The sequence below is a fragment of the Ambystoma mexicanum genome, chromosome 3q, assembly GCF_040938575.1.
Source record: "Ambystoma mexicanum isolate Mex_15411 chromosome 3q, UKY_AmexF1_1, whole genome shotgun sequence".
In the NCBI taxonomy this organism is placed as follows: domain Eukaryota; kingdom Metazoa; phylum Chordata; class Amphibia; order Caudata; family Ambystomatidae; genus Ambystoma; species Ambystoma mexicanum.
In genome coordinates, this window is record NC_090926.1 from 624,055,676 (window position 1) to 624,081,460 (window position 25,785).

At 45.2% G+C, this 25,785-nt stretch overlaps 1 protein-coding gene across 2 annotated transcripts in view; it reads left to right on the plus strand.

Annotated features, from left to right (window-relative positions):
* The window catches only part of DNAH9 (dynein axonemal heavy chain 9), a 1,527,051-nt gene that overhangs the window by 1,070,484 nt on the left and 430,782 nt on the right, over nt 1–25,785 (plus strand). For both annotated transcript variants that reach the window (XM_069654516.1, XM_069654515.1), the window contains exons 52-53: nt 11,416–11,604; nt 14,707–14,942. In XM_069654516.1, the coding sequence (XP_069510617.1) occupies nt 11,416–11,604; nt 14,707–14,942 (425 nt within the window). The remainder of the gene's footprint in view (nt 1–11,415; nt 11,605–14,706; nt 14,943–25,785) is intronic.

A 25,785-nucleotide genomic window follows, 5' to 3' on the forward strand; every position in this document is an offset into this window, starting at 1 on the left:
AATCGGAAGATGGCCACTGGGGTTGGGGTTTAGGTAGAGGACTGTCATTGGATGAGGGCAGTATGACCCAGAAGACAGCAATTGGTTTAGAGGAGAAATACAGTTTTAAAGTGAAAGTGAAACAGTTTTTTATTTTACATAGGATTCCCAGCCTGATGACAGGGAATATTCATGAGCATGTGAATCCATGCCATACCCATGCTGGAGAACAATAGTTACAGGTAAGTAACTTAAACCTTACAGGCACCTTGATTGTTTCTGGACCGGAAAACTTATGAGTTCCACGGCATACTGAGAGCCGTATCTTCCAGGATTTGCCATCAAACCACTTTGAGCCATGTTCAAACCCTGTCCAACAGCGTTCAAACCAGCAGGATTGCCAGTGATTTCGTCAGACTCTTGCTCTTCGAACTGCTGTTGCTCCATCCTCAAACCAGTTTGCCACCTCATTGCGCCAGCTGAGCGTACCGTTACATTGGCTCTAACCAGATGCTGCATCTTGACCCAAGTGCCTTGACTCACCAGCATCTTTGTCTTCGACCCAACCTTGAACCCTTGGGGTCCCATCTACCCATGTAATTAGAACACCACACTGAACCACAGAGATCTGATCTTCAAACTAGACTGCTTCCCATCTGGATCACCACAACTCGCCTCATCCAACCTTGATTTGAACTTCTCAAACAATGATAAGAATCGTGTTTCAATGTTGTCGAACTCCCATTTGTTTGGACCCCAGCGACTGCATATGCCTATTTCTGCACCTTTTTCTCTTTATTGCCTTTGTCCTCCCTGCTACGTATAGAGAGTGCTTGTATCTTTTCTATTTTGTATTTATTCCTTTTCAGGGGTGGGCTTTTGATAATGTTTTTAATAGCTTGTTGTACATTGGTGTGTTTAATTTCTCTTAAAAGTATAGCCTGCCCTCATCCCACCATACTACAAAAGGCAAAGGAGGTATTTCTCTCCCCTGTGCCTGTTTCACCTTTATGATCAGGATCACTCGTGTTTTGTAGAAGTGTGAAGTCTGAGTAGGCTGTTCAGCCATAGAGCGGATGAGAGCGCAAAATGAATGAGGGCATGGAACAGATGAGAACGTGGAACAGCTAAAAGTGTGGTGCGGATGTAGGTTGTGGTGCAGTTGTAGGTGGTATGAGTGGATAACAGAGTGGAGCGGATGTAGGGAGTGCATGGAACTGATTGGAGTGCATGGAACGGACTTGAGTGCATAAGAAATGCGTGACTTACATGGAAAGGTCTGGAATGAATGGTACCTTTGAAAGAGCATGGAATAGAATGGCTCTGAGCGCGTGAAATGGTCGTAATGCATGGAGCAGTCGGAGCACATGGAACGGATGAGTATATAGAACTAATGGAGTGGGCCGGATCACAAACACCTAAGGTAAACCACCATATCACATCTCCATGCTTACTCTCTTCTTACACCACCACTCAACTTAAACACAGCGATACTATGACACCATTCGGTATAGCTGTTCTCATACCATCATCTGCCTCATACTTCCCATTAATCTAACTAAACACTGCTGGATACGCATCCCCCAGCCTAGGCGTTCTCCTCAGGCCAAACGCAGCCAGGATCGTTCCGGATAATTCCTGCCAGAGCGAACTCATACTCCTGATCTCCCAACCACCACACCTACCGCTAAAAAGCAGCTAACAAATGAATGCCACACCAGCTGCACACACACCCGGTGCTCACACGCACCTTTGACTCCCTCTATTTCTCTCTACTGACTTGAACTTCAGTTCCCGAGGGCGTTCAACCTACCAGCGCCTTGAGACATACCAATGGTACATAAGGCGCTATATAAATGCAAATTAACATAACTACTCATCCTTGTTCTCCTGTGGGGCAAAAGTCATTTAGACATACTTCGTAGATCTCTTCCCCTACCCTTTCCTTTCCTCGTCCCTTTCTTCTTCTTCCTCACCATCATCTTTCCAAAAGCTCTAGCTGTACTCCATTTTCCTTTCCCACCTGGTCTCCTTTTCCATTTCCCTCACCTTCTATGTTTTTGGGTGCCCAGTAGAAATGAATATTGTGGCGTGTGCAATGTAGTTTTTAAATATAAACATTTGCCATATTGGGTATTTTGCTTGCCGGTTGTGTATTTCCTAGGTTGTCGCCCCTGTCCTGGACAGCTAAGGCTCTATGATAGCAGGCGCGCAGAATGGGGGAGTGTGTTTTATTTATTTATTAACATTTATAAAGCGCGCAGCAGCCCCGAGGTATCGTGGCGCTGTTACAGAAAATCGTTGCTGGTTAGAGAAAAATAAAGACTTAGTTGCATGACAGTGAGGTAGGAAATACATACTTGGTTACATGGAAGTAAATAGTACATGCAGAGTAATGATAGGCATGGGGGTGAGGGAGAAGGGTGGAGGGGAGTGTGTTCGTTGAGTAGTGTTTTTTTGAGGCCTTTGAGGAATGCTGTAAGCGAGGCATGAGCTCTGAGTGCGTTGGGTAAGGCGTTCCAAAGTTTGTGTGCTAAATGTGGATGTCCATGGCTAAATCACCTTTTAAATGTAGGGAAACCTGTAGAAAAGCCTCAAAGTATATACTATAGATCAAAGGGAAAATGAGCTCATTCGTTGTGACACAAACTGAAGCGTATTCATTGAAGGCTCTTTCTGCAGCTGCGCGGACCCCATCTTCTGTTATTCAAATAGGTCCATTGTGTCGCGCGTTGGCGCCACATGTAGCAGTGAGACAGCTATTAATATGGGGTGCAGGCTGATCTAGTGCCTCCCGAGAAGTGCTGACAATGCGGAATTAATGAACTGCTTTTGCCATGAAAGGAATAATGTATTAGTTGATCTTCCGAGGCTCACTCGAAGGTGTTGCACTTCGCTTTGCTGTTGGAGATTAATGATAAATTAAACATATTGTACGACACATAAACGCTCCTTCCCTCTCTCTTTTAAGCTCGGATCACAAATTACCATAGCAGACGGGCCGCATACTGTTATTGTATCTGTCACATCACAAGCAGTGTTGCAGTATTCTCCAGCTGCACTAAATAAGACACGGTGATGGTCTTGTGGGCTTTTGTTTTTATCGGCAGAGAACCATAGCATATGTTTCTAAACACGTCATTCGGCGTGCGCGCAAGAAGAGGGGTTTTGATTTTCGTGTGTTACTTGATTACATGGAAATGTATCAGGTGTGTATGCGCTGCCCTGTTGCTGAGAAGCGCGTATCAATATGCCTGCATCACTGAGTCGGCCTAGCGGAAAAGGGACACCATGGACTCAGGACCCGAAGACACCAATGGCCAAGCTGACAGGATGACCCGGTTCTTTCACTCTACGTAGAAGTAAGACGCAACGGCACTCCGCCTTTGCCTTACCTCACCTGTGGATGGTGTCTCGGTCTGAGAGATCAACAGAAAGAATAAAAGTTCATGTGGGTCTACAGCTTTATTTACTAAGGGCACAGCTGGCAGAAGAGCTGTAGGATCTGTCGGCCGGCAACCGATATCCAAAGAGGGAAGTCTAGGCAGACTACCACTGAGCATTCCAAGGCCCTACCCTGGTCAAGCTCCGGGGAGTCCGCCCAGGACAGTGAACATGAGTGTGTTGCACGATAGCCTATGGGAAGGCTTATGAAATTCACAGCAAGGTGGCAAATCTGGGCAATACCGTGAGAGGAAAGCAGATGAACAAACATGTCTGTGAAAAGCGCCTACTCTAGAAGACCAGTGGTTCAAAATCCAATCCCTGCCCCCCCCCCCCCCTCGCCACCCGCCAATCCACCCAGACCGCCTCGCCTGCTATCCTTATCTTCCTGTCCTGTAATGGTAACATCTTTTATGACCTTTTTGTAAAGCACTCTGAGACTCTACAGGTAGGGCCGCCGCTGCATCAAGGTTTCAATTACATTAAAGAATAATTTCAAACACGAGCCGCCAGGCACCTTCCAGGACAGTGATCCACAAGTCACTCACATCCTCTGGAGAACCATTCTTTCGCAATGGCCTTGTCCGCGCGTCCTGTCTGGGTGTTTGTCCTGACTGTGATGTTTCTCTCGACTTGGGCCTGATATTTGGCATTGTTTTGGACCCCTTTTGCCATAAGGGTTTCTCGGATAAGGCCGCTAGGCATTCCTTTTTTTATATTATTTTGGTTCACTCCTTCCTTCTACATGGAACAGAGGTTTGACCTTAAGAGACCTCATTGTCCTACATTGTCATCTTGTGGGAGCCTTCAGGACTGAGTTTCAATTCACATGCTGGTCAACAGGAATCGCCCAACTGACTTACTTCCCTGGGGGTTTCGGGCTTGGTCTGAGCTCAGCGGTGGGGCCAGAATCCTTGGGAGACTTTCCCTAGGTTGCTACAACCCTGACAGCTCTAGGGACCCGGATTTGGGGTCAGTGTTCGGTGCAGTTCACTGGGAGCTGCTATACTAACATCCCCATGTAACTATGCATCTCCATCGCTGGATCCCCGAGGGTTGGTATAACCGGGATGTGGTTTGGCCTCTCTCCCGTGGGCCTCCTATAGAGAATCCTATGGAGGAGAGAGAGAGAGAGAGAGAGAGAGAGATTCAGGGGGGTACCACATACACCACCTCGAGGGGTCTCATTGCACGGTGGGTGTCTTCTCCTGACCCCACGTCCCTTTGGTTTGTACAATAGCCATTCTCAATGGGATTTTGTCGCAGTAGCCAGGGTCCAGAAATCAAGCACAACACTATAGAATGGTGTCAAGTAGAGTGGGGGATCAATAGGGCAGGCACTATAGAAAGTAAAGTTTATCAACTAAACACTGGTCACTTATACACGCACCATGCCATAGGGGCAGATCCTCATGTGTTATTAAATCAACCATGTGTCTGTTTCTGTGGCCATGCCAGTCTGGCAATACCCCAGGCACTGTTTCACTGTTTTGTATTCAAAACGGGGGTCAGTCCAGTTTGAGTCAAACTGAGGTCTCAAACTGCCTGCGGCGTCACCACGTCCAGTTAACAATAAGTACACAGCACTTACTTTGGGGTAAGCACACACACATTATTATGGTACAATCTGCACAAAGTCCTCTGAAACTGGGGTGATGATATACCTTTCTTAGGAAATAATCGAACCCCCCCTTCAACCACCTAAAGTAAACATTTGAAGTAACACGCTTGCTGCTTGGAGAAAGGCCTACCTGCTGCTTTGGCAATGGTACCCAGGATCCTCCTTGCACCTGGAAACCTTCCTGAATGGAAAGGCTAGAAGGAAGACTCACCTTTCTTAGGACAACCTGGACTGTTTCATAGCTACCTGGTACAAAAGAGGGTGCGTGTGACTCTCTCAGCAGCTCCAACCCCTTTGTGCTCTTGCAAGCTATTCCAGCACACCCAAGTGGGAGCATGGACTCCGTGGCGCTGACTCGAATCATCTGGTGCGACTGACTAGAACCACCTCGAAGCTGATTCAACCCATTGGGAAGTCCGACTTCTACCCTCTCAACATTGCCTCGAGGCATTGGAAGCACCTATAAGCTTGGCTCTATGCTGTCGATCACCAAGAAAAATATCGACAGGTATCTGTAGTGGGACTGCCACCATGGCCTTGTTTAAAGGGTCCTAGTGACATACATGACCCCACTCACTTTCTTTTTGAAATGATATTGTTACAATGTGAACGTTGCTGCAAAGAGTGTTGCCCACATTCTCTGTCTTATATCCACAGTGCCTCCTCTCACCCAAAGTTCTGCATATTGTATATGTATTTCATTACAGGGGTAGGTTGTTAGTATTTCTACTAGTTTACCCTTCCTTTTAGTATGTATAACGTCTTGTATTTATTAGACTCTTGACTGGCCGTTTCTTTCCTTTGGTACCAAAGTACTGTTTTTGTTTTGGCTGCTTTCGTGCTGGCTCACACCCCTCTTGCAAAATATTGCCTACCCTTAGCCCATGCTACTTAGAAAGCGGCATCAGAGATGTACCAGTCATGTTGTGCCTGTTTCACCGTTATGATTAAGATAACTGCTGGTTTAGTAGTAGTCTGGGGCTGAGTATGAGTTTAGAAATCTCTGCTCATCCCTGTACTCCTACAGAGCAGTAGACATGTCATCACAGCCAACGTAATAGGTGTGATGCCGGTAGTTAACATGATCTCAACCTGTGCCCACATGTACCCTTGCACTGGGCTGATGATGATCTGATCTTAGTAATGAATGATCACTAGTCTGCGGGGCCCAGCTGGTTACTGCATCTATTGTTCTGTATATGGACGGCAATAGGCTGTGCTCCTGCAAGTGCTTCACTTGGGATTTCATCTTAGTGAAAAAATGGTGCCCCAGGCCATCTGCATTCTAGCCCGTGAGCCTACTGTTACGGCTTTTGCATGCTGATTCATTTGATTGGGCACATAATTCTCTGGTTTTGGCAACCGAGTTGTCTTGTTTTATTGCCTTTCACTTAATTGATAAGTGGGCCATTCAGGAAGGGTAAGTCTGCCCCACACAGTTTCAGAACGTGGGTGAGGGTGAGGATTAAAGTTTTGGATGGAAAAGCTATCAGAGTACCAGTCCTCTTCCTTCCTTCGGGATGGTTAGCACACATGTTGACTTGCATAATGCCATTTGGGTGGATGGTGGGAGGCGTTGCTATTGCTGGCTTTCTGAAACACCTGCCTGGCACTGCCCGCCTGCTGACTGACCAAGTTACTGTGTTTACTGAGCTGACAATGAGACCTGGTCTCACCACCGGTCCGTTTTTTTTTTTAAACCTGTTTGTTTTTGATCTTGAATCTTTGAGCTAAGAATGTAACTGTATTAGACATTTGTCAACCTGTTCTGTTGCACTGTGGCCTTGTGTTTGTTTCTTGCTCTTTTTCTTTTCTTCTTTTGATTTAAGCTGCTTAACTGATCTATTATTTCCCATTCACTGTCCTTCACCAGAGATGAATTACACATTTCCGGTTGTAGTACAATCCCTTGCTTGGTAATGATATATATGGATTGTACGCAAAGAGCAGACGAGTTCACTCCCATTGCTGAACCTCCAAACAAACACACTCTGACTAGGGTGATAAGTTTGACCGCCGACCTTTCATGTCAGCCAATCCACATCGCTGGTGCAAAGCAACCGACCGAATATAAGACATCTTAAACTCATTTCATGGACCGTGCATGGCCTGAAAATACCAGTGGAATGTAAGAGGATCTTGCCTTGCCTATGATCCATTCATTCCCCGTGACATTGCCTTTATACAAGAGACGGTAGAGAGGTAGAGAGAGAGGTAGAGAGAGAGAGAAAGGTAGAGCGAGAGAGAGAACGTGAGAGAACGCGCACGCGCGCGCTGGGGAAATGTCTCCACCCTTGTTTGTAGAAACATACCCCTGAAAGTTATTTCACACAAATGTTTTTTCAGTGGACAGAACAGCATCACTTATGGTCAAAATACGAAATCCGGAAGTAATGCTGTGCTCTATGTACCCACCTATGACCTCTCCTTTTCCATGAACTGGCACAACACATCCGGGCTTGTGGGACTTGCTCAGTTATCATGTGGGGAGACAGCAAATAAAGCCAAGGAACTGGAGGTGTTCCTGTCAAAGATTGGTCTACCAAAGCGGACTGAAAACCTGACAAGTGACCTGGAACATTAGATTTCGGCGGAAGAGACCTGGGCAGCCATTCTTCGTCTCATCATAAATAGAATGCCGGGACGGATGGATGACCTCCAGAATTCTATTGCTTGCAGCCAGACGCTTCCATCTGAATATTTCACTATATGTTCCTGGAACCCTTCCAGGGAGGCTAACCACTGAACTCCTCAAGACACGCACTGATCACTGTGTTGCTAAAAATGGATAAGCTACCCACATGCTGGGGTTGCTACAGGCAAATCAGCCTGATAAATCCAGGCTGCTAAATCCTCGCCAATGCTCTCACCAGGCATCTTGAGGTGGTTATCCCTCCGTTGATGTATGGAAACTAAGTTGGATTTATCCAAAAAAGGTGCATTGAAAACAGCATTTGTGGACTGAGCTATTTGGGAGCAATACCGAACATCTGCATGTATGCAATTTACCTACTTGTGGTTATACAGGAGGCCCGAAGGAGTCTGGCCTTCCTGAAGGACCTGATCAAGATATTTTCCAAAACCTGTGAATGTAAGGGGGACTGGAACACGTTCAAGATAATGGCGGTGTCCCCCTCCTACACGAGACACCTCTTTGAACAATTGAAGTTCTCTTGGTGCCCTAGAAAAATGAAAACTCAAAAGTATTTGGATCTCCCCCAAAGTAATGGGATGATGCAACGCAACTTCCCATCACTAATGCCAAAAAGCGGATCGGATTCGGAGAGGTGGTCACTCTTGAATCTTTCTCTCTGGGGAAAGATCGATGGTGCCTGGATGAACATAATGTCCAGAGTCTACTACATCTCAACTGTGCCTCCACTCAAGTTATCAACTACAGTGCAATCCACACACTGCTTCTGAGTGAGTTGTAGTTGAAAGCTACCGATCTATAATTTTATATTGTGTTTGACCCAGTTGCATTTCTTTTTCCCACCCCCTGTGCTGTCCCCAGGGTCCACATTGGGGGATGTGGAAAGGTGAGACAGGAAGGATAATAACAACAATTCACATTTATATAGCACTACGAACCCTCAGGGATCTGAGCGCTGCTTATCATTTCCTACGGTGTGTGGTGCTCTATATACAACGTAAAATATGCTAGGTTCCCACTTCCTTCACCCAACAGCAATGCAACATTGAAAAACTAAACACCTGGTGGAGGAAATGCCATATCCCCTTGCTGTGGTGTCATAGCGGTTGATGTCAAAACCAGAATCTCTGCCATGATGTAAAAATAGGAGGTTACAGCATTCAGAAAGAGAAACAGTTGCTAATGCCTTCCCATGGAAGCCGTACACAGGAAAAGTGGAAACGTGTTGTAACTGGAACTCAAACTCTGCTCATTTTAGTAATGTAAATGAATCTGACAGGTGCATATTTCATTACACAAATTATTGACCTGTATATGATACACGGAAATCTATTTGCACATTACATGTGCAAGGCATATGTGAATGTCACACATAAAACTGCACATCTTGGGAGCCAACACGTAGTACAGAAGAGCCCCCCAAGTAGGCAAAAGGTTCCATTCAATCTTGGGAGCTTCCCAGCTTGGGAAGCTGTCTTACAATGTCACCGTGTTCTACTTGAAAGGACGTCCAATCTTCCTCAAATCTTTCACTTTATCCTCCGACCCTCCAGCAAGAAGAACAGTGTGTTCCATTGTTTATACGCACAAGCTTTAGGGAGGGATACACAAGCCATAATATCTGCCCATCCAAAAAGTATGTCTAATCCAGTTACAGGTGACTGACTATTCTGAAGAAAGCAGCCGGATCCTGTTCAAGCCCCAGATAAGAACATCATTAATGCATCATAGATGATATCAGATCCCTCTAGATTGGACCAGGTAGCAGCTAACAGTGGGAAATAGCTTTGGAGGACATTGGGGTCATTACAAGGTTGGCGGCAGAGGTTTAACGGGGCCGGTAGAGCTGCCAGCCCCGTTACCCCCTACCACCACATTACGAGGTTTGCTTGAGGGACCCGATAAGGACGCCTGGTTTTAATCAGGCGGCCTTAGTGGGTCCCGCGAGCAGACCAGCATGCTAGCAACGCCCGTTGTTAGCATGCTCCCCATTCCCATTGAGCCCTATGGGGGCTCAAATGGGAATGGGGATGTACCGGGTCCGGGTTCCCTGAATGGGGAAATACCGGGCCCTCCAAGGTTGGAATGGCCTGGTACTTCCCTATTCAGGGAACCCGGACCCAGTGACCGGTAAGGGGGTAGCCATGCCGCTAATAGCATGGCTACCTCCAAACTTATAATGACCCCCGTTGTTATGGTAGATGAGTGCGTTAACATCGAAATGAGTTATACCGAATGCTTGGACATTGCAGGGCTCCCACATGTCTGTCTAGTTGCAGGCCAGATGTGAATGTGTGATAAAGGGATTGCATTCATAGAATATGTCGTAGACTTAAGTACCTTCCCGAGAAGCCGAGCTCTCGTCCTGCAGGAAAGTGGGCTATGCTAATGTCTGTCAGCGCTGCCTGCATTTCCCTGCCCTCACACCACGGCCTCCCTTTATGTTGCCTGTTAAAGATCATAAGTAGCTGCATGTGTTTGCGAATCTAGTACGGGCCTGGTTATTTTCAGTTGTTGCAGTTATGTGTATCCATTTTTCTCAAGTTCTATACTGTGGTTTGCTGAACTCTTACCCGTGGGGGTCGAGGGGTGCTGTGTAGCATTCTAGGATTATACATTGTGAATCCGAAACCCTCACATGTAATGTAATTTGCTAATGCAAACTTAGAAACCTAACTACAATTATATGACCCGGTTGTGTTAAGATGCAATGGGCACGATTCACAGAAGCATTGTAAGGCACAATCCCATTGGAAACCGCTCTGCTTGTTTCCCTACCTTAAAGTGCAACCTTCAGTCATGAGCTAGCTTGTTTTAATGTGATAAGCAATGCTCTGCCATGCTGGCTGAGGTATGGAATGCAGTGACATGGCATACTAAGGTCAAGGCTTTGGATGCAGGGGACAACCAACTCCAGCACTTCTGCACTAGGGAGTCCCCTAGATTCCATTTTAAATCTTCAGGAGGCGGAGGGGAAAAGCAAGGGATGCAAGCAAGGAAAACTTGCTTTTACTCTTTCATTTTCCTCTCCACCTGATGGACAACACAAGGCTGCCTGCAAAATACACGCAGGCGTAAAACAAAACGTATTGATAAGAGGGAGGAGGGTAATCCCCGGCCGAGATCTTTTCCCTGCTACGCACCCCTGCCCCGACCTGCCACTGCTTGATAATGAGGTGGAGAGGTACCTGGAGGCTTACAAGCGTCAGGCCTTGCGTTCATGCCCTGATGTACTCCTCCACGGCATTCTAAATAAGGGTACTCTATGCTGTTTCAGGCCATGCTGGTCTTTGTAATGCTATAATACGTCATGCCTTCTTATGCAATCACGTGCCAGGCTCTATCGGGCTACGCTGTTCTGCGTCAGAATGTTCAGAACTACACTATAGCACCAAACAGGGCACCCAGTGTACGCCTCAGACTGACTGGTTAAGGACGATCGCCTCTCATCACGACTCCCAGTGTAGAGTGTGAATAGTTGACCTTTCAGTTCACACAAACGAGCGACTGCACACGTTTTGTTGTTCATTTAAATCTGGTCGCCCTCCCACGATCCCTAGTGGTCAATGAAAATAGTTGTTATGTATGGTTTGATGTTAGAACAGTAGAAAACAAAGTTTTAAATTACTTCAGGGCCCCCTTTTCCCAGGGAAGAAAATCAATGCAACATAAGGAACATAAATTGCCAGTGAATCCGTTTGTTTTTCTCCGTGTTTAGGTTGGGGGACTTGCTTCTGAGAACGTGCGATGGGCCGATGCTGTTCGAAGCTTCAAGGAGCAGGAGAGCACTATGTGCGGGGATGTGTTGCTGATCACAGCTTTTGTCTCCTACCTGGGCTACTTCACCAAGAAGTACAGGCAAGAGCTGATGGACGGCATGTGGAAGCCCTACCTGGGCCAGCTCAAAGTAAGCACCAGAGCACCATACTTTACACCACACGTCATGTCGCAGCGTGCATGTCTGCCTGCAAGATAAATGGGAGGGCTAAGGTCGAGATAGTTTGTGTATTTGCACAGATATTCATGAAATGAGTGCCACACACTAGGGGTACCAGCTTGAACCAGATTTGATCAGACAAGGTGTAATATTAATAGCAGGGGAAGCCTGCTATTTTTGTATTTACCCAAATGACATGTAGCATAGGTGTATTAAGTAGTGGTTGGTACTAGTTAAGCTGGGCTCAGGCCCCTTTCAGGGCTCATCCAGCTATAGATAACCCTCTGGTGCAAAGCCATTGCTCTGCCTCGCTCCAGACACCATGCTTAATCAGCCCGCCACCTCTGCGTGGATCCCTTGCTCACTCTGCCCTTGGCCTACCCGCAGGTCCTACCTGCAGGTCCTATTAAATCCCGAGATGCCTACAGCCTTCATCTTCATTCAGACCGATTCCTTTGGCACTCCTTTCACTTTCAACAGATCCCAGCCACAGATATCTCTGCAGAAGCCGTGCCTGATCTATCCTCGATGCAGATGTCTCTCTGCACCCCCCCCCCCGCCCATTCAATCCTTGCTCCCACTGCCACTCCACTATTTTCTCAGTCATTGTCCTCTCTGCAAATCCAATGCATTGTCGGGCATTGGCCACTGAGCAGCTCTGCCATGGTTTTAAAACTCTCCTCCGATCTCTTTCATATTCTAACTTGTATCTCTCAAGTGCTTATCTGCCGACCTCATGCTTATTTAGTAATTTTCTGTTCTGCAGAGTCCATGCTTATTCAGTCATGCAACACTTTGCATGACCCATGTTCCTTCATTCAAGGCTCCTATGCAGATCCTATGCACATTCAGTTTGTGGCCTCTGTGCAGAGGTAAATGCATGTTTCATCATTGTCGTTTCTGCAGGCCCCTTGGTTATTTAGTCGCAATCCTCGGGCTTACTCTAAACCGTGCCTTTTTTCAGATCGGGAGATATAATCCACCTGGGCCTCGTCATGGAGCCCATACTGGTCATTTCTTGGTCACTCTGCAGACCACGTGGTTGTTCAACCCATTGCTTTTTTGCTGATCCATTTCTTTGTCACTGACCTTTCTCTGAACTCCATGTTTTTTTTATACCTGTGTCCTCTGCAGATTTTTTTTTATCGTGTCTCTTCTGCAGATTCCATGCGTTTTGCAATTCTGATTCTCTCTGCAGAGGTCGACCCATGTTCAGTCCTTGCCTCTCTCTCTCTGCAGATCCAAGGATGATTCATTTGCTTACCCTGTGTAGATCCTGTGACTCCTCAGTCCCTGGCCCCTCTGCAGAGCCCATGCCTGTTCAGTCCTTGGCTTGGCTGTAGTTGCCCTGTCCCCGCTGGAGGTCGCATGCTTATTCAAGCCTTTCTGCAGATTCTCTGCTTTTTGCAATTCTGATTCTCTCTGCAGAGGTCGACCCATGTTCAGTCCTTGCCTCTCTCTCTCTGCAGATCCAAGGATGATTCATTTGCTTACCCTGTGTAGATCCCGTGACTCAGTCCCTGGCCCCTCTGCAGAGCCCATGCCTGTTCAGTCCTTGGCTTGGCTGTAGTTGCCCTGTCCCTGCTGGAGGTCGCATGCTTATTCAAGCCTTTCTGCAGATTCTCTGCTTTTTGCAATTCTGATTCTCTCTGCAGAGGTCGACCCATGTTCAGTCCTTGCCTCTCTCTCTCTGCAGATCCAAGGATGATTCATTTGCTTACCCTGTGTAGATCCCGTGACTCCTCAGTCCCTGGCCCCTCTGCAGAGCCCATGCCTGTTCAGTCCTTGGCTTGGCTGTAGTTGCCCTGTCCCTGCTGGAGGTTGCATGCTTATTCAAGCCTTTCTGCAGATTCTCTGCTTTTTGCATTCGATTGCCTCTCCCTCTCTACTGATTCCACACACAGATCATTATTTGCATCTACGCAGATCCCATAATTAGCAAATGTTTGGTTTTAGGCCTATTCAGTCTTTCATTTTTGCATATCTCCTTAGTTAGTCCTGGTTCATTTCTTCGATCCCGGCCTCATTCTATCCTTGATCTACCAGTACACCCCACATTGATTTTGTTCTTAGCCTCTAAACTTCACACGCTGATTCAATCCTTTCCCTCTGCACACATTCCGTTTGCATATGTAATCCATTGCCTCCATGAAGACTCCTTACACATATAGTGCTTCACTTCCCTGCAGATCCCATGCCTAAGCAATTCTTGGCCTCGTATCCAGACTCTAGTTTGTTTGATGCTTGGCTCTCTTCAGGGTCGATTGGGAAGTCAATGCTCGGCCACTAGGCAGCGGGCATCTTGGTGGTGGTCTCTGGTGACTGGGAATAGGATCTAGTCCACACAGTAATTCCTAAAATTAAACCAAAGTGCTCAACAATGGCCGTCCAACTCTGCCAAGACATGCCAGACTGCAACCAGAGATTAATGCGGCCAAGGACATCTTCAGCCCAGTGTCAAACCTTTTAAACATTCAGTGCAGTCACTAAAAGGGTACAGTTAACAGCCAGAAACCTGCCCTGTGCCCTACAGGATACCATACAGCTTTTCAACAGGCCCGTGGGCATTACAGCATCCATCTCCTTCCGAAAAGATTGCCCAAAAGCGCTTGCAATTTCCAGCTGGCCGTTTCAGTTAAACCGCAGCCCCGCTCTGATGACTGGACATGCTTAGTATGCTGAACGCATCATTGTTTGAATACTCTGTTTAATTTATATGCGACACCGTCAGGTGGTGGGGAGGCTTTAAGTCCAAGATCTGATCCATTTTTTAGAAACTGCAGACTGTAGCATAAATAATCCTTCTTGACTGTTCATTAAGCAGAATCACTTGAGTCGGCTCTGGTTGTTCATCCTTGGAATTTGCTGCAGATGCAGTCAGTGGCTGTCCTTTTTTTTCAAACTTAAATCCCATTTGATGTAGAGTCACAAACACGATTTTGATTAGGTTTCTCATACATTGAAATTAACATGTCAGAGTAAGTTGATGACTCAGATAAAAGTAAATTAAGCTTCACATAGCAACAATGCCTTCCTGATGATGTGTCTCTCCCTTGCCTCACCTGCATTTAGGTGCCGATCCCTGTGACTCCTGCTCTGGACCCCCTGACGATGCTCACAGATGATGCTGATATCGCAGCCTGGCAGAACGAAGGCCTTCCCGCCGACAGGATGTCCACCGAAAACGCCACCATCCTCAGCAACTGCGAGCGCTGGCCTCTCATGGTGGACCCCCAGCTGCAGGGCATCAAATGGATCAAAAACAGATATGGCGAAAACCTTCGAGTGATCCGGATTGGGCAGCGCGGGTAATGACAATCTATTCTGCGAATTATGTTTCTGTTTCCAAAACCGTGTCCTTTCTTATTAAGAGAAATGTACTCCTGTTTTGGGGTCGCGCTGAACGAAATGTGGATTGAGGAGTATGGCAGAACCCCACACAGCTAGAACTCAATATGCCCTCCCCCCAGTACCCTTTATTCCCGTCTACCCCCCCACCATCCAATCTCCAACTCGCTCCACCCCCTCCTGCCCCAATTTTGGAATGCCACAGCTCATGTTTTGCCATGACAAAAGGGTCTGGTGAGATATGAGCATCTCCTACAAAATATCGAGGTGCTTTTCATTTAGAATCTAACCACATCCGTAAGTACTTTTCCTGCAGGTTGAACTTTTAAGTAATTTCGAAGGTTATCTACATCGGAATAAATGAGCAGCACTGCAAATCTAATGCTGTTTTATTGGTTCCATGTGTTAAAATTGCAGCAAAAATGGCCGTGAACACAAAATATCCCTGCAAAAAGGCTGTGGTTTTGCCGCCGCAATCCATGTAAAGGATGCAGGGGACACCCTTGCAACCTCTGTACCCATTATACCATTTAAGGGCAGCGGGGGCCACCCCTGCAACCCCCGCTCCCCTTAAATGGTGTAATCGCGTACATGTTTAACGGGTCAAACCACTGCATTTTTGCCGCGATTTTTTGTTCAGGCCACATTAACTAATTTTCGACCAAAGATAAATGGTGAACAAATGCTGTGCCTATCATATGCTGATTATATAATATTGTTTGATCGGACCCCGATCAGACTGCAGCGTACGATAGATGCCTTAGCAGAATATGCCATAAAGAACTACATGGTCATTAATACATCTAAGACAAAGACCATGTGTTTGAGTAAAAGCACCTCGGAGAAAAGTCCTTTTGTATGGAAACTGCAAAACATTGCCCTCGAAAGAACAAGAGCATTCAGCTATTTAGGCTTTCCTGTGAGAATAGACCTCCCACAATTGTACTATGCAGAAATGATTATAGAGAAAAATCTGGAAAAAATGGTTAGTCTTGAAGAATTACATCTTGCATCATGCAGGATATAATATTGAGGGTTTCTTAGAGATGTTTACTGCATTAGCATTGTACCTACTATTCTATAAGCGCTTGATGCGTTACCTAGTACACACATACTTTGGCTAGACAGACTTGAAGGTAAATTGCTTCGTACGGTTATAAACGTACCCAACTCTGTGCCGGTTCAGGCGGTTAAGGTTGGAATTTGGTTTGCCTTCACTAATGACTACGTGGTCTGTACGGAGAACACTGATATATGCTAAATTCCTGAAAACAAATCGAAACTGAAATGGCATGCTACAACTCTTGGGAAAACAAATTGTTGACGATGGAAAGAAAGGCTTCGTCATGGAAAAATCGATGGTGATGGCAAATCTAGCAGCACTGGATATTGATCCTGATATCTTTGACTCTTTGAGTTGCACACTATGAAAAGATATAAGGAATACTCCTAACGGAGCTTCCCTTTCTACATACCTAGTAGCTATTTGTCTAAATTCTGCGCAATTGAGCTAAAACGTTTTATACTGCATTTATGCTTAAATTTACTCCATACTAAAGAGTTTTTGGGACCATGGCAAACTATCCCATTAACAGATTGTTTATGCCGGCTTTGTCACAAGAAAGTTGAGACTAGCCATCGTGTATTAACGGCTTGTCCTGATCTGGCAACCTGCTATATGAAAGGCTACTCTGGATATGTTACATTATATTAACTGCAGCAGCCTTTGCAGTTTGGAAAGAAGCTTTGAGGAGATTTGATTAATTTGCACTGTCAAATTTATGATGATTCACAAAAAATGGAATATTGTACAAATACTAAGGTACTTTTATGCAATGTAAATAATTGTGTTTTTTATTTTATTCTTTTATCTATTATGGTGACACTGATGAAATTTAATTATTTGTCTTTTTGTTAGTTGTGCTCTAGTTTCCCATCTATAGAAAGGATATCTTTTCCGCGACGGAAATGTTCGAGGGAGAAATGACCGAAGATTATTTTCTCGAAATAATTTTGTCATTTCTCCCCCTGGACATTCCTGAGGTACCCAAACGCCTACCCAAACCCCCATCCCCTTAATTACCTTGCCTTCTGTCTCGCTGGACCCTGAAATGCCTGTTCCCTTTCCCTTCCGTGAGGGAGAAATGACCGAAGATTATTTTCTCGAAATAATTTTGTCATTTCTCCCCCTGGACATTCCTGATGTACCCAAACGCCTACCCAAACCCCCATCCCCTTAATTACCTTGCCTTCCGTCTCGCTGGACCCTGAAATGCCTGTTCCCTTTCCCTTCCGTGATCGGGAACCGGCGCCACAGGGTCCTTTTCTTTTCTTTTTTTTTGTCGGGAGCAACTCCCCCTCACTATACTGTATAGTATGTTGAGCGGGGTGTTGTGGGGGACTCCCCTGCAGCCTCTTTTTTTGGGTCAGCTGCGGGGAGTGAGCGGGGTGATGCATGCAGCCCCCGCAGCCTTTGTTTTTCTTTTACCGACCCCACCAAAATACACATACCACAAAAGGTTCGAACTTTTTGTAGTTTGAACTTTTGGTGGTATGTATTTTAGGTCTTTTGGTGGCGTTGGTAAAATGGATTTCGTCATTTCGGCCGATTCCTATAGAAAGTGCATATCAGAGCTCTAATTCCACTTTTACATGTAACCAGTGCTACTGCTACAATAAGGACATTCTATATGGCTGCCCTGGGCCACAGTAGCAGAAGAGCATCTCTGGGTGCTATTTTTGGCTTCATAAATTGCACATCGCCTGGAATAAATCCTTGAACTGGACCTACATGTACCCACATTTCTTTAATCCAAGGCAAAACATCTATGCACTATTACAGAGTGACTTCTGAATAGGTCCAAAGGACTCTGGGGGCCGGGGAAGTCCCCCCCTCCCACCCACTGTAGAGGAGACCCCTCGAGGTGGTATATGGTCAAACCCTGGGTAGAAGAGGGACCCTTCCCTTTTGTAGGTACCGAAAATGTACAGTGAGTAGGATTAGAAGAGCCAGACTTAATAACTGCACACAGATGAAAGGTAGCATGGGGGTGCATGCTTGTAAGGTAACAGTAAGAGCGCAACACTGCTGTCCATTCAGAGTCCTCTCCACCAGGCCACCTGCAGAGCATAGGAGATTGTCTCACATTTCAAGAATGTGTGGTGTGAAGCTTCTTGTTCCATGTATGTGCATCATGACCTCAGGGCAAACCCTAGGGAAAAGAACTTCAGAATATAGCACAAGGTCAAGCTCTTCATGCACAGTACATTTACAGTAAGCTTATCTTGGTTTCAGTATAACCACAGGAAGTCAGTTTAAATTTTAATACTGTTGGTGAACAAAAACAGCCACCCCAGATATGTGATGCCGTCAGTGATGGCATTGTTTCTGTCATTTGTGATGTCATCTTTGATGTCCTGGGTGTTAGGCTTAGCAGTGCATGGCATTGACACTAGTAACGGTTGCATTGCAAACCATAACTGGCATATTTCTAGGGTTATTTGATTTTAATTTGTAACCATAACATCCGTTTAACAAAGGTTTTTTCACTGAACTTCATGGGTTTTTATTAGTAGAACTTAACCATAACGTCCCTTTCAACAACGTTTTTTCAGGGAATTTCAATGGTTTTAATAAGTGAAAATGTTTCATAATGTTACAACACTGTATGTGAGTTATTACAAATTCCTCTTTTAACATATATGAAACGATTATAAAACTTCTTTTACAGATGATTTGCAATGCATACTGATGTTTGTCGTTTTCAGCAGTGTGCCATGGGGCTGCAAGTCCTGGTTGAAATGCCTCGTGAATTAAACTAGACCATGACCCCATCACCACTAAACCACCCCCATTATCACTGCACCTAGCCTGCATCCTCCACCAGTGTCCACTATACCCTCATAATGTGACCAACAATACATGGAGTATGGACTGCAGCCATGCAAGAGGTTCCAATAAGCAAATCAGAGTAGACAACCCATTGCTGTTCCCAAAATTTGTTTTCCCATTCAAGCCTATATGTATTTTACACATTTAACCACATAGCCGGTCCCTGGTGTCCCATTGCCAGATGGCCATGGACAGTGGCCAATCTGGCCACTGCCATGGCCACAGGCTATGCCTCAGTTTCCAAAGGTCTATTTAAACTTTTCACAAACATTCACAGTTGGGTCTAACATTTTTTTGCAAACTTTGTGCAGATTCGTCAAACGGGGCCAAATTTATAAGCCATTCAATCATTTCGGGACCCCCTTTAAATTTGCCCCCTCTTGGCGAAACAATAACAGACTTTGCAAAAACACATAGTTGGGTCTAAAATGACATCACAAAACTTCATGCACTTCATTGAATGGTGCCAAAGTTATAATCCATCCAAAAACCACTCTTTACCAACCCTGTATTGCAGAAATATGCATTGATGTCCTGAAACCTTAGTCAAGTTTGTGAACATCACAGGAATTCCCTTGAACATCTGAGATCTTCGCGGACATCAGAGATGAAAAATCACCCAATTTATGTTTTTTTTTAATGGACATATCTCATCCTCATGACCCCTCACCTCCCCAGAGATTGTTTCATTTGTTTGGAAGTGTAATGTGTTTTTTTAAAAAACGTTTTGATATGTTTTTACCAGGATGTCCGCAGACTATGGGTGCAGTTTCCGAACCCAACATGGTGTCCATGTAATTTTTTTTGACACACCTGACATTTTTGATTGACCAATCAGTGGGCGTATATGATGTTCGCGGATATTAGGCGGCTCTCTGATTGGTCCAGCGGTGTCCACGGGCACCGAATCAGGAAGTGAGTCTGTGGACTGGGCGCAGATGTCACTCATTTTTGTGACCTATATGTTGGGCATTTATTTAAAATCTAGTGGACCGATTAACACCAAATTTGTAAAAGCACGCTTTTGGGACCAGGCAACCGCTCATCGTTCAAGTTTGGGGCAAATCCATCCAGCAGTTTGGGCTGTTGGTGCGGGGAAACATGTTTCCCGTTAATGTCTATACAGATTTCAAATGTTTTGGGACCCCCCCTATAACTTTGCCCCCACTTGACGATATCACACAAAACTTTGCAAAATTATTCAGAGATGGCCACCATATACTTTGTTTGCAAAGGTTCATGCAAATACATCAAACAGCGCCAAAGTTATAAGCCACTCAAAATCTGCTCTTCCTGTGGATTGAGCAACTTAACCATAACTACAGGGCTGCTCCCGCAGGTCCTGAACAATATATATATATATAACAGGCCACTTACAAAGGTAACAGTAACCCAATGGGTCAAGTACTTCAAACTAAAGAGTAGCACTTTGTAAGTATTCAACATTACATTATTGAGCATCACTGGAGGGAGTGGTGGGATCAGGTAGGATGGATGGGAGAGGGCAGGAGATGCTCCTTAGCGAGCAAGTAAAGTTTTAGCTGAGCTTTGAAGAGATCCACAGTTGAGCTGGCTTAATTGTGATGTGCATTGTATTCCAGTAGAGCAGGCCGAGTAGAGAGAAAGAGTGGATGTGGGGGACGGGGGTAGGGGAGATGTACAGTGAGGCTGAGAGCAAAAGAGGAACAGAAGGAATTAGATGGTGAGTAGAATGAGATCCAATCAGACAGGTACTGAGGAGCAAGACCATTGATAGCTTTGTAGACTAGGAGAAGGAACTTCAAAAAGGAGCAGTTGTGCAAGAGAGCCAACCACCATGTTTTCAGTAGGTAGAAGTGGGGGGATCTGGTTAGGTTGTGACAAAGGTAAGTAGCAAAGATGAGGTCTTTGTCTAAAGGGAGGAATGAGTATCGTGGAAGGCCAAGGAGAAGGCTCAAGCAGTAGTCAAGTTTGCTGAGCACAAAGTTGCAGATTACAGTTTTCATAGAGAGCTTCATGAGAAATGGATGCATTTTGATAGCAATAGAGGAAGTAGTAGTGAGGAATGTTTGCAGTTGGAGGCCGCAATCTAAGTGGACCCAAGGTTGTGAGTCTTGGAGAAGGAAGCAAGCAGGTCAAGTGAGGAGAAGATAGAAGAAGGAAGATCAGCATGGCATTGGAACCCAGGAAAATAAGATTCCTGTATTTCAATAGTTCAGCATGAGGCAGCAGAGAGCCATCCAATGACGAATTACATTGAGACAGTTGGTAATTCATCCTGAGATGGTGGGCATTAAGAAGGGAAAAGAGAACAAGCTTTGTTTCCTCAGCAAAGAGGTGATATTAAAAGCTGTGAGTTGGAGTGTAATTGTAGTCCGTGAAATTGGTGTAGCATGATATGGACTCTGCATTTGAATAAATATTGGTGCTTAGGGGACAAGTCTGAATGTATAGCTTAAATTGGATGTATTGCTGAAGTGTTGTGGTGGGGTCAATTTGGGTTCCAGGTGACATGGATGTATCACCAGAAATATGCTTTGTATGGTGTGTCATGTCTTAATGATCGATGAGTTGTATGTGATCTTCGGAATGTGACACTATTGTTGATTGAGCTGCACAGGATTGTATGTCAGATGTTCAGGATGTATTACAATGGTGTTGTATGTTTGTTCATGTGGAAGGAGAGGAGGTGTGTTGTATTGTTGTGTGTGCAGAAAGAAGGGTGTGTGTTGTATCTTGCTTGAGTGAATGAGTGAATGGTTTGCGGAATGTGTTCAATGAAGTGAAGCAGGTGTTCCACCCAAGGAGTTCCAGGAGTGTTCGATTGAAGGATGTAGCCTGTGTGGTGGGCACCAGTGCATCCATCTCCATAGTAACTCACCAAGATGTAACATTAAACCTTACTTTCATGGAAACCTACCTGAAGCGTCTTGCACATCACTTTAGCACAAAGAATGAAATCAGTCTTCATAGGGCAGATTCAATCTATTCGAGATCCCAGCCAACCTGGGTAAGCACCACACATGACTCTAGTAATGGGGAACACATGAGACAGAGGTGGACCCATGGGGCACCGGTCAATATCATGTTCCTAAGCTAATGATGAAAGGGCCCAACCGACCACTGTCATTGAGACATTTGAATGCCTAAGAATATAAGCAATCAGAGGGAAGCCAATTGGGTGGGAGTTTGAAAGGCTTTCTAAAGTGTTGTTGTGTTGACCACAATAGTATTAGAAGAAGGGAACAGCAGTTGGCTAAGCCAAATAGTTCAGACCCTGAGAGAGGATGGAACACGAGGTGGCAGGAGTCAGGGACTGTTGAGATTTAGCAGCTTGATTAGACAACTGGGAGCTACATGCCCGCTGCTAGTGAGAGTTGCAAGTCCATCACCATATTGGAAAGAAGGAAACAGAAAGGCATTAATACCCTGATGGGGCTGGATCCTGGCAGATACTGGAAATCCTGAGAGGTTGCAGAAGAGCCTGTAGTTAGCCCAAGTGTCCTTTGGTGGCTGGGGAAGCAATACATGCACCCGAAAAGCACACAGTATCGGGGCAAGGGGTGGCAAACATTGTGTCAATAACCAAGTGGACACTGGGCAAGGGTGGAAGTATAATGTCTTGCTCCGATGGGATAGTATTACCAAAGTGATCCCAGTGCAAGAGATGAAAGATGAAGGCCTTTTCTCAGTATGTGTTCAGGCTAAACCAATCTGTGGAAACCAAGTCTCAAAGCAAACAAAGAAGTGCTATGTTGTTAAAAACACCCTGAGACTGTGAGTGAATTTAAGTACTGATGCAGGGTGCAACAACCCCCTAAGATCAATCCTGAGATCCAGTTTGTTAGATAAGGGAGTTGGACTAAGGACCTTATGTCCCCTAATACTAGACTTGTTCTAAATGGATCTACTTCGCCATCCTGACAATGTTGTCTCCTAGTTTCCTTTTTATGTTCTAGCTGATATAGCCCAGATCTTCTGGGAATTTCTCTCACCCTCACCTATACAAATTAAAAGTTAGGATGGGAGTGTGAAAGAACGCTGTGGGGGAATCACTGTCGGATCCACTCAATATTTTACACTGCTGACTAGGCTATATTTTCTTTATGACATACTGTTTCTACCCTTGTAACTCGCCACTTTGAACTCAATTACAGCATAAAGTAACTGTGACCCCTCCATTACCTATGTCTCGAGTATTCTGTTCTTCCTCCTTTGTGATAATTCTCTGTGCCCCAGTTCACTTGAATCCCGATAATGGAAGCACTTGCAAGTAGGCTATCCCACAGTAGTAGTAAGAGCTACATACATGTAAAAAAGGATAAATATCATGTGTGTTGCCACGGTATAGAAAACAAAACCAAAAAGAACAATATCATACATGCATATTACTTATTTTAATTATTTGTGGGAATTCATAGCATGTGATTGGTAAATGTTTTCAGAACTTAAACAAGTTACATACAATACAATAGTATGTAGTTAGATTCAACTCAAAATTAATTTGTGGACTTGCAAGTTCCGGGATCACAATTAAGATTAGATAAGCAGGAGCTAAAAGCGGCTCCTGGGTAACACACATTAACCAGTGAGCAGGAGCTACCATGGCCAGACAAGGAGCTCATACATGGCATTCCACAAATCTGACTTCCACATAAAATGCAAAAATATTATTTTACCCATTATTTATGACTACTTATGCTTTAAATGTAGCATAGAGGTGTTTTATAGATTGCCCCAAATGCACAGAGTTTCATCCACGTAGATGTGTTTGTTCTGCATCTGTTGGCGTGGGGGGATCAAAAGTAGCTGTTGGTTGCAAGCTTACCAGGCTCTTCTAGGCCACAAGCAGAAGCTAAACAGCTCAAAACTCCTCTCAGTTTTGAAACCTTGCAGGTTACTGAGACCACATGTACCAGCATGCACTTAAAATGACTCTCTGCTCTTTGTGCCTTTCTTATATATTTGGAGAATATTCTCAACACATGACCCAGCATTCACTTCAAATACCTCCTGACTCTATTTCAACTGATTTATTGGGTTTTGGAACCACCTCTGCCAGCATGCACCTCAATTGGCTCCTCTCGCTTTGCCTTGATCCTATTCTCTCATGCTGGTCTGGGCCAAACCCATCCGTTGCATCTCTCACCTCCCCAACTCTTTTTGGATCTTTGGGCTCCACTTTTTTATCCTTATTCCTGTTGGCTATTGCCAATGGACAACAGAAATCATCAACAAATTAGTCTTCAGAGGGATGAACAAGCACACTTTATTCCAAGACTTGCAAGTTTCAGACAGCGTAACATCCCACCCCACAACCCAGGCAAACCCAGCCCAGCTCTCCAATTCAACTCCTTATAATTCCCCAGAGGCTTGACCTCTCGCTACCATAGGCAACCTTTGACTAGAGTCTTTCCCCTACATACAACAATAAACACTTTCAAATTCCGTCTTAGTTAGTCGTCAGTTCTTAGTAATCTTTAACATGTCCATTCATATCCGGATCATTTCATTGCTGCTATCAACATCCGGTCCAATCCTCCTCAGGCAATGGGCATTGGTCCACCACCCACTTATATATTTCTGCTAGCATCAAAGTTCTTTTGTCCTGACCGGTTATGACCAGTGTAGTCCAAAGATTTGGTCAGAGTGCCCTTCACCTACAGCCCCTAAATGCCCCAAAAGAGCTGATCCTTGAACTCTGCTCTTGGCCATACTGTTCATTTCCTCGTATCGAATATCTCAAAAACAATATTTGGCAATGGCAATGGCAATAAGGCAATAAGGTTCGGGGAATGCCCTAGATGTAATGTCCACTGAGCTTTAAAGAAAAACACAAAAAACACCTGGGCTCAATATGTGAACAGACATCATGTTGATATAAAACAGGAGGAAGTGCCATAATAAACCTTTCCCATTTCATTGATTCTACCTTTCTTTGCGTATATGTGGACCAAAGCAACAAGGTCATATTAATCAATTATCGTGACCTGGGGCTGCCATCGCTAACCCTATTTCTTCTCCTCTCTCCTCTCTCTCCTTATCCTCACTGTCTGATAACACTCTGTGCGCCTTGTGCTCCCTTGACTGTACCTCCCAGGTTCTCACTGGTTTGAATGTTTTGGATGGTTCCATCACAAACACATTTGGGAGCACTTCTGCTAGTTTGCTCTTCTGTTCTTCTCCTCAGTTCCTCATATTCTTCTGTCTCGTACTTGCTGGTGGGGACACCCAGCCCCTTCACATGGATAGTGGCTCTCTCCTTCCTGCAGCAAAACAGAAATCTGCAGTCATCCTTTTCACCGCTTGCACAGCATTTCTCCCACTGGATGCAAACTCATCCCTGCCACAGGTTGACAATTCAAGTCCATCGTATTCTTCTAGTCTTTGCTCGCTTGAACCACCCATGGCTCCACTGCGTTAGACACATGAATGCCAAAACGCCATCTATGCAGTGGTGGTAACACTTTGCAACATTACATTGCAGCGAGCTCAAAGCTGGAACCATCAGACCGCACTACAGAACTCCACCATTGCAGCACATTGGCGGTTTCCGATATACATATTAAAACACGTTTTCCGATATACTGTAATTGGATGCAACCCCACTTGTGTTTGCCATGTAGATAGTTGTTTAAGCATTGTAGGATTCCTGAACTTTAAAATTTGCATTGTTCTTGGAATTATTCGAGACCTGGTTTTCACAATGTGCCCGTTCCCCGGAAGTGCTCACCTGGGAGGAGGAACCAGCATGTGACTTGCCTTCTCTGAACATTTAATGCGGTTAGTCCGTGAAGACGTAGAAGCTATCCTTACTGGTTGCCACTATGCCAGCCTGAAGGTCCATAGACGCAGAAAAACGGGGCCATGAGAGGGTCACACCAAATAGGTGTGGAAAAAGCTGGATGGCAGAAAAAAAGGTCACTTGATCT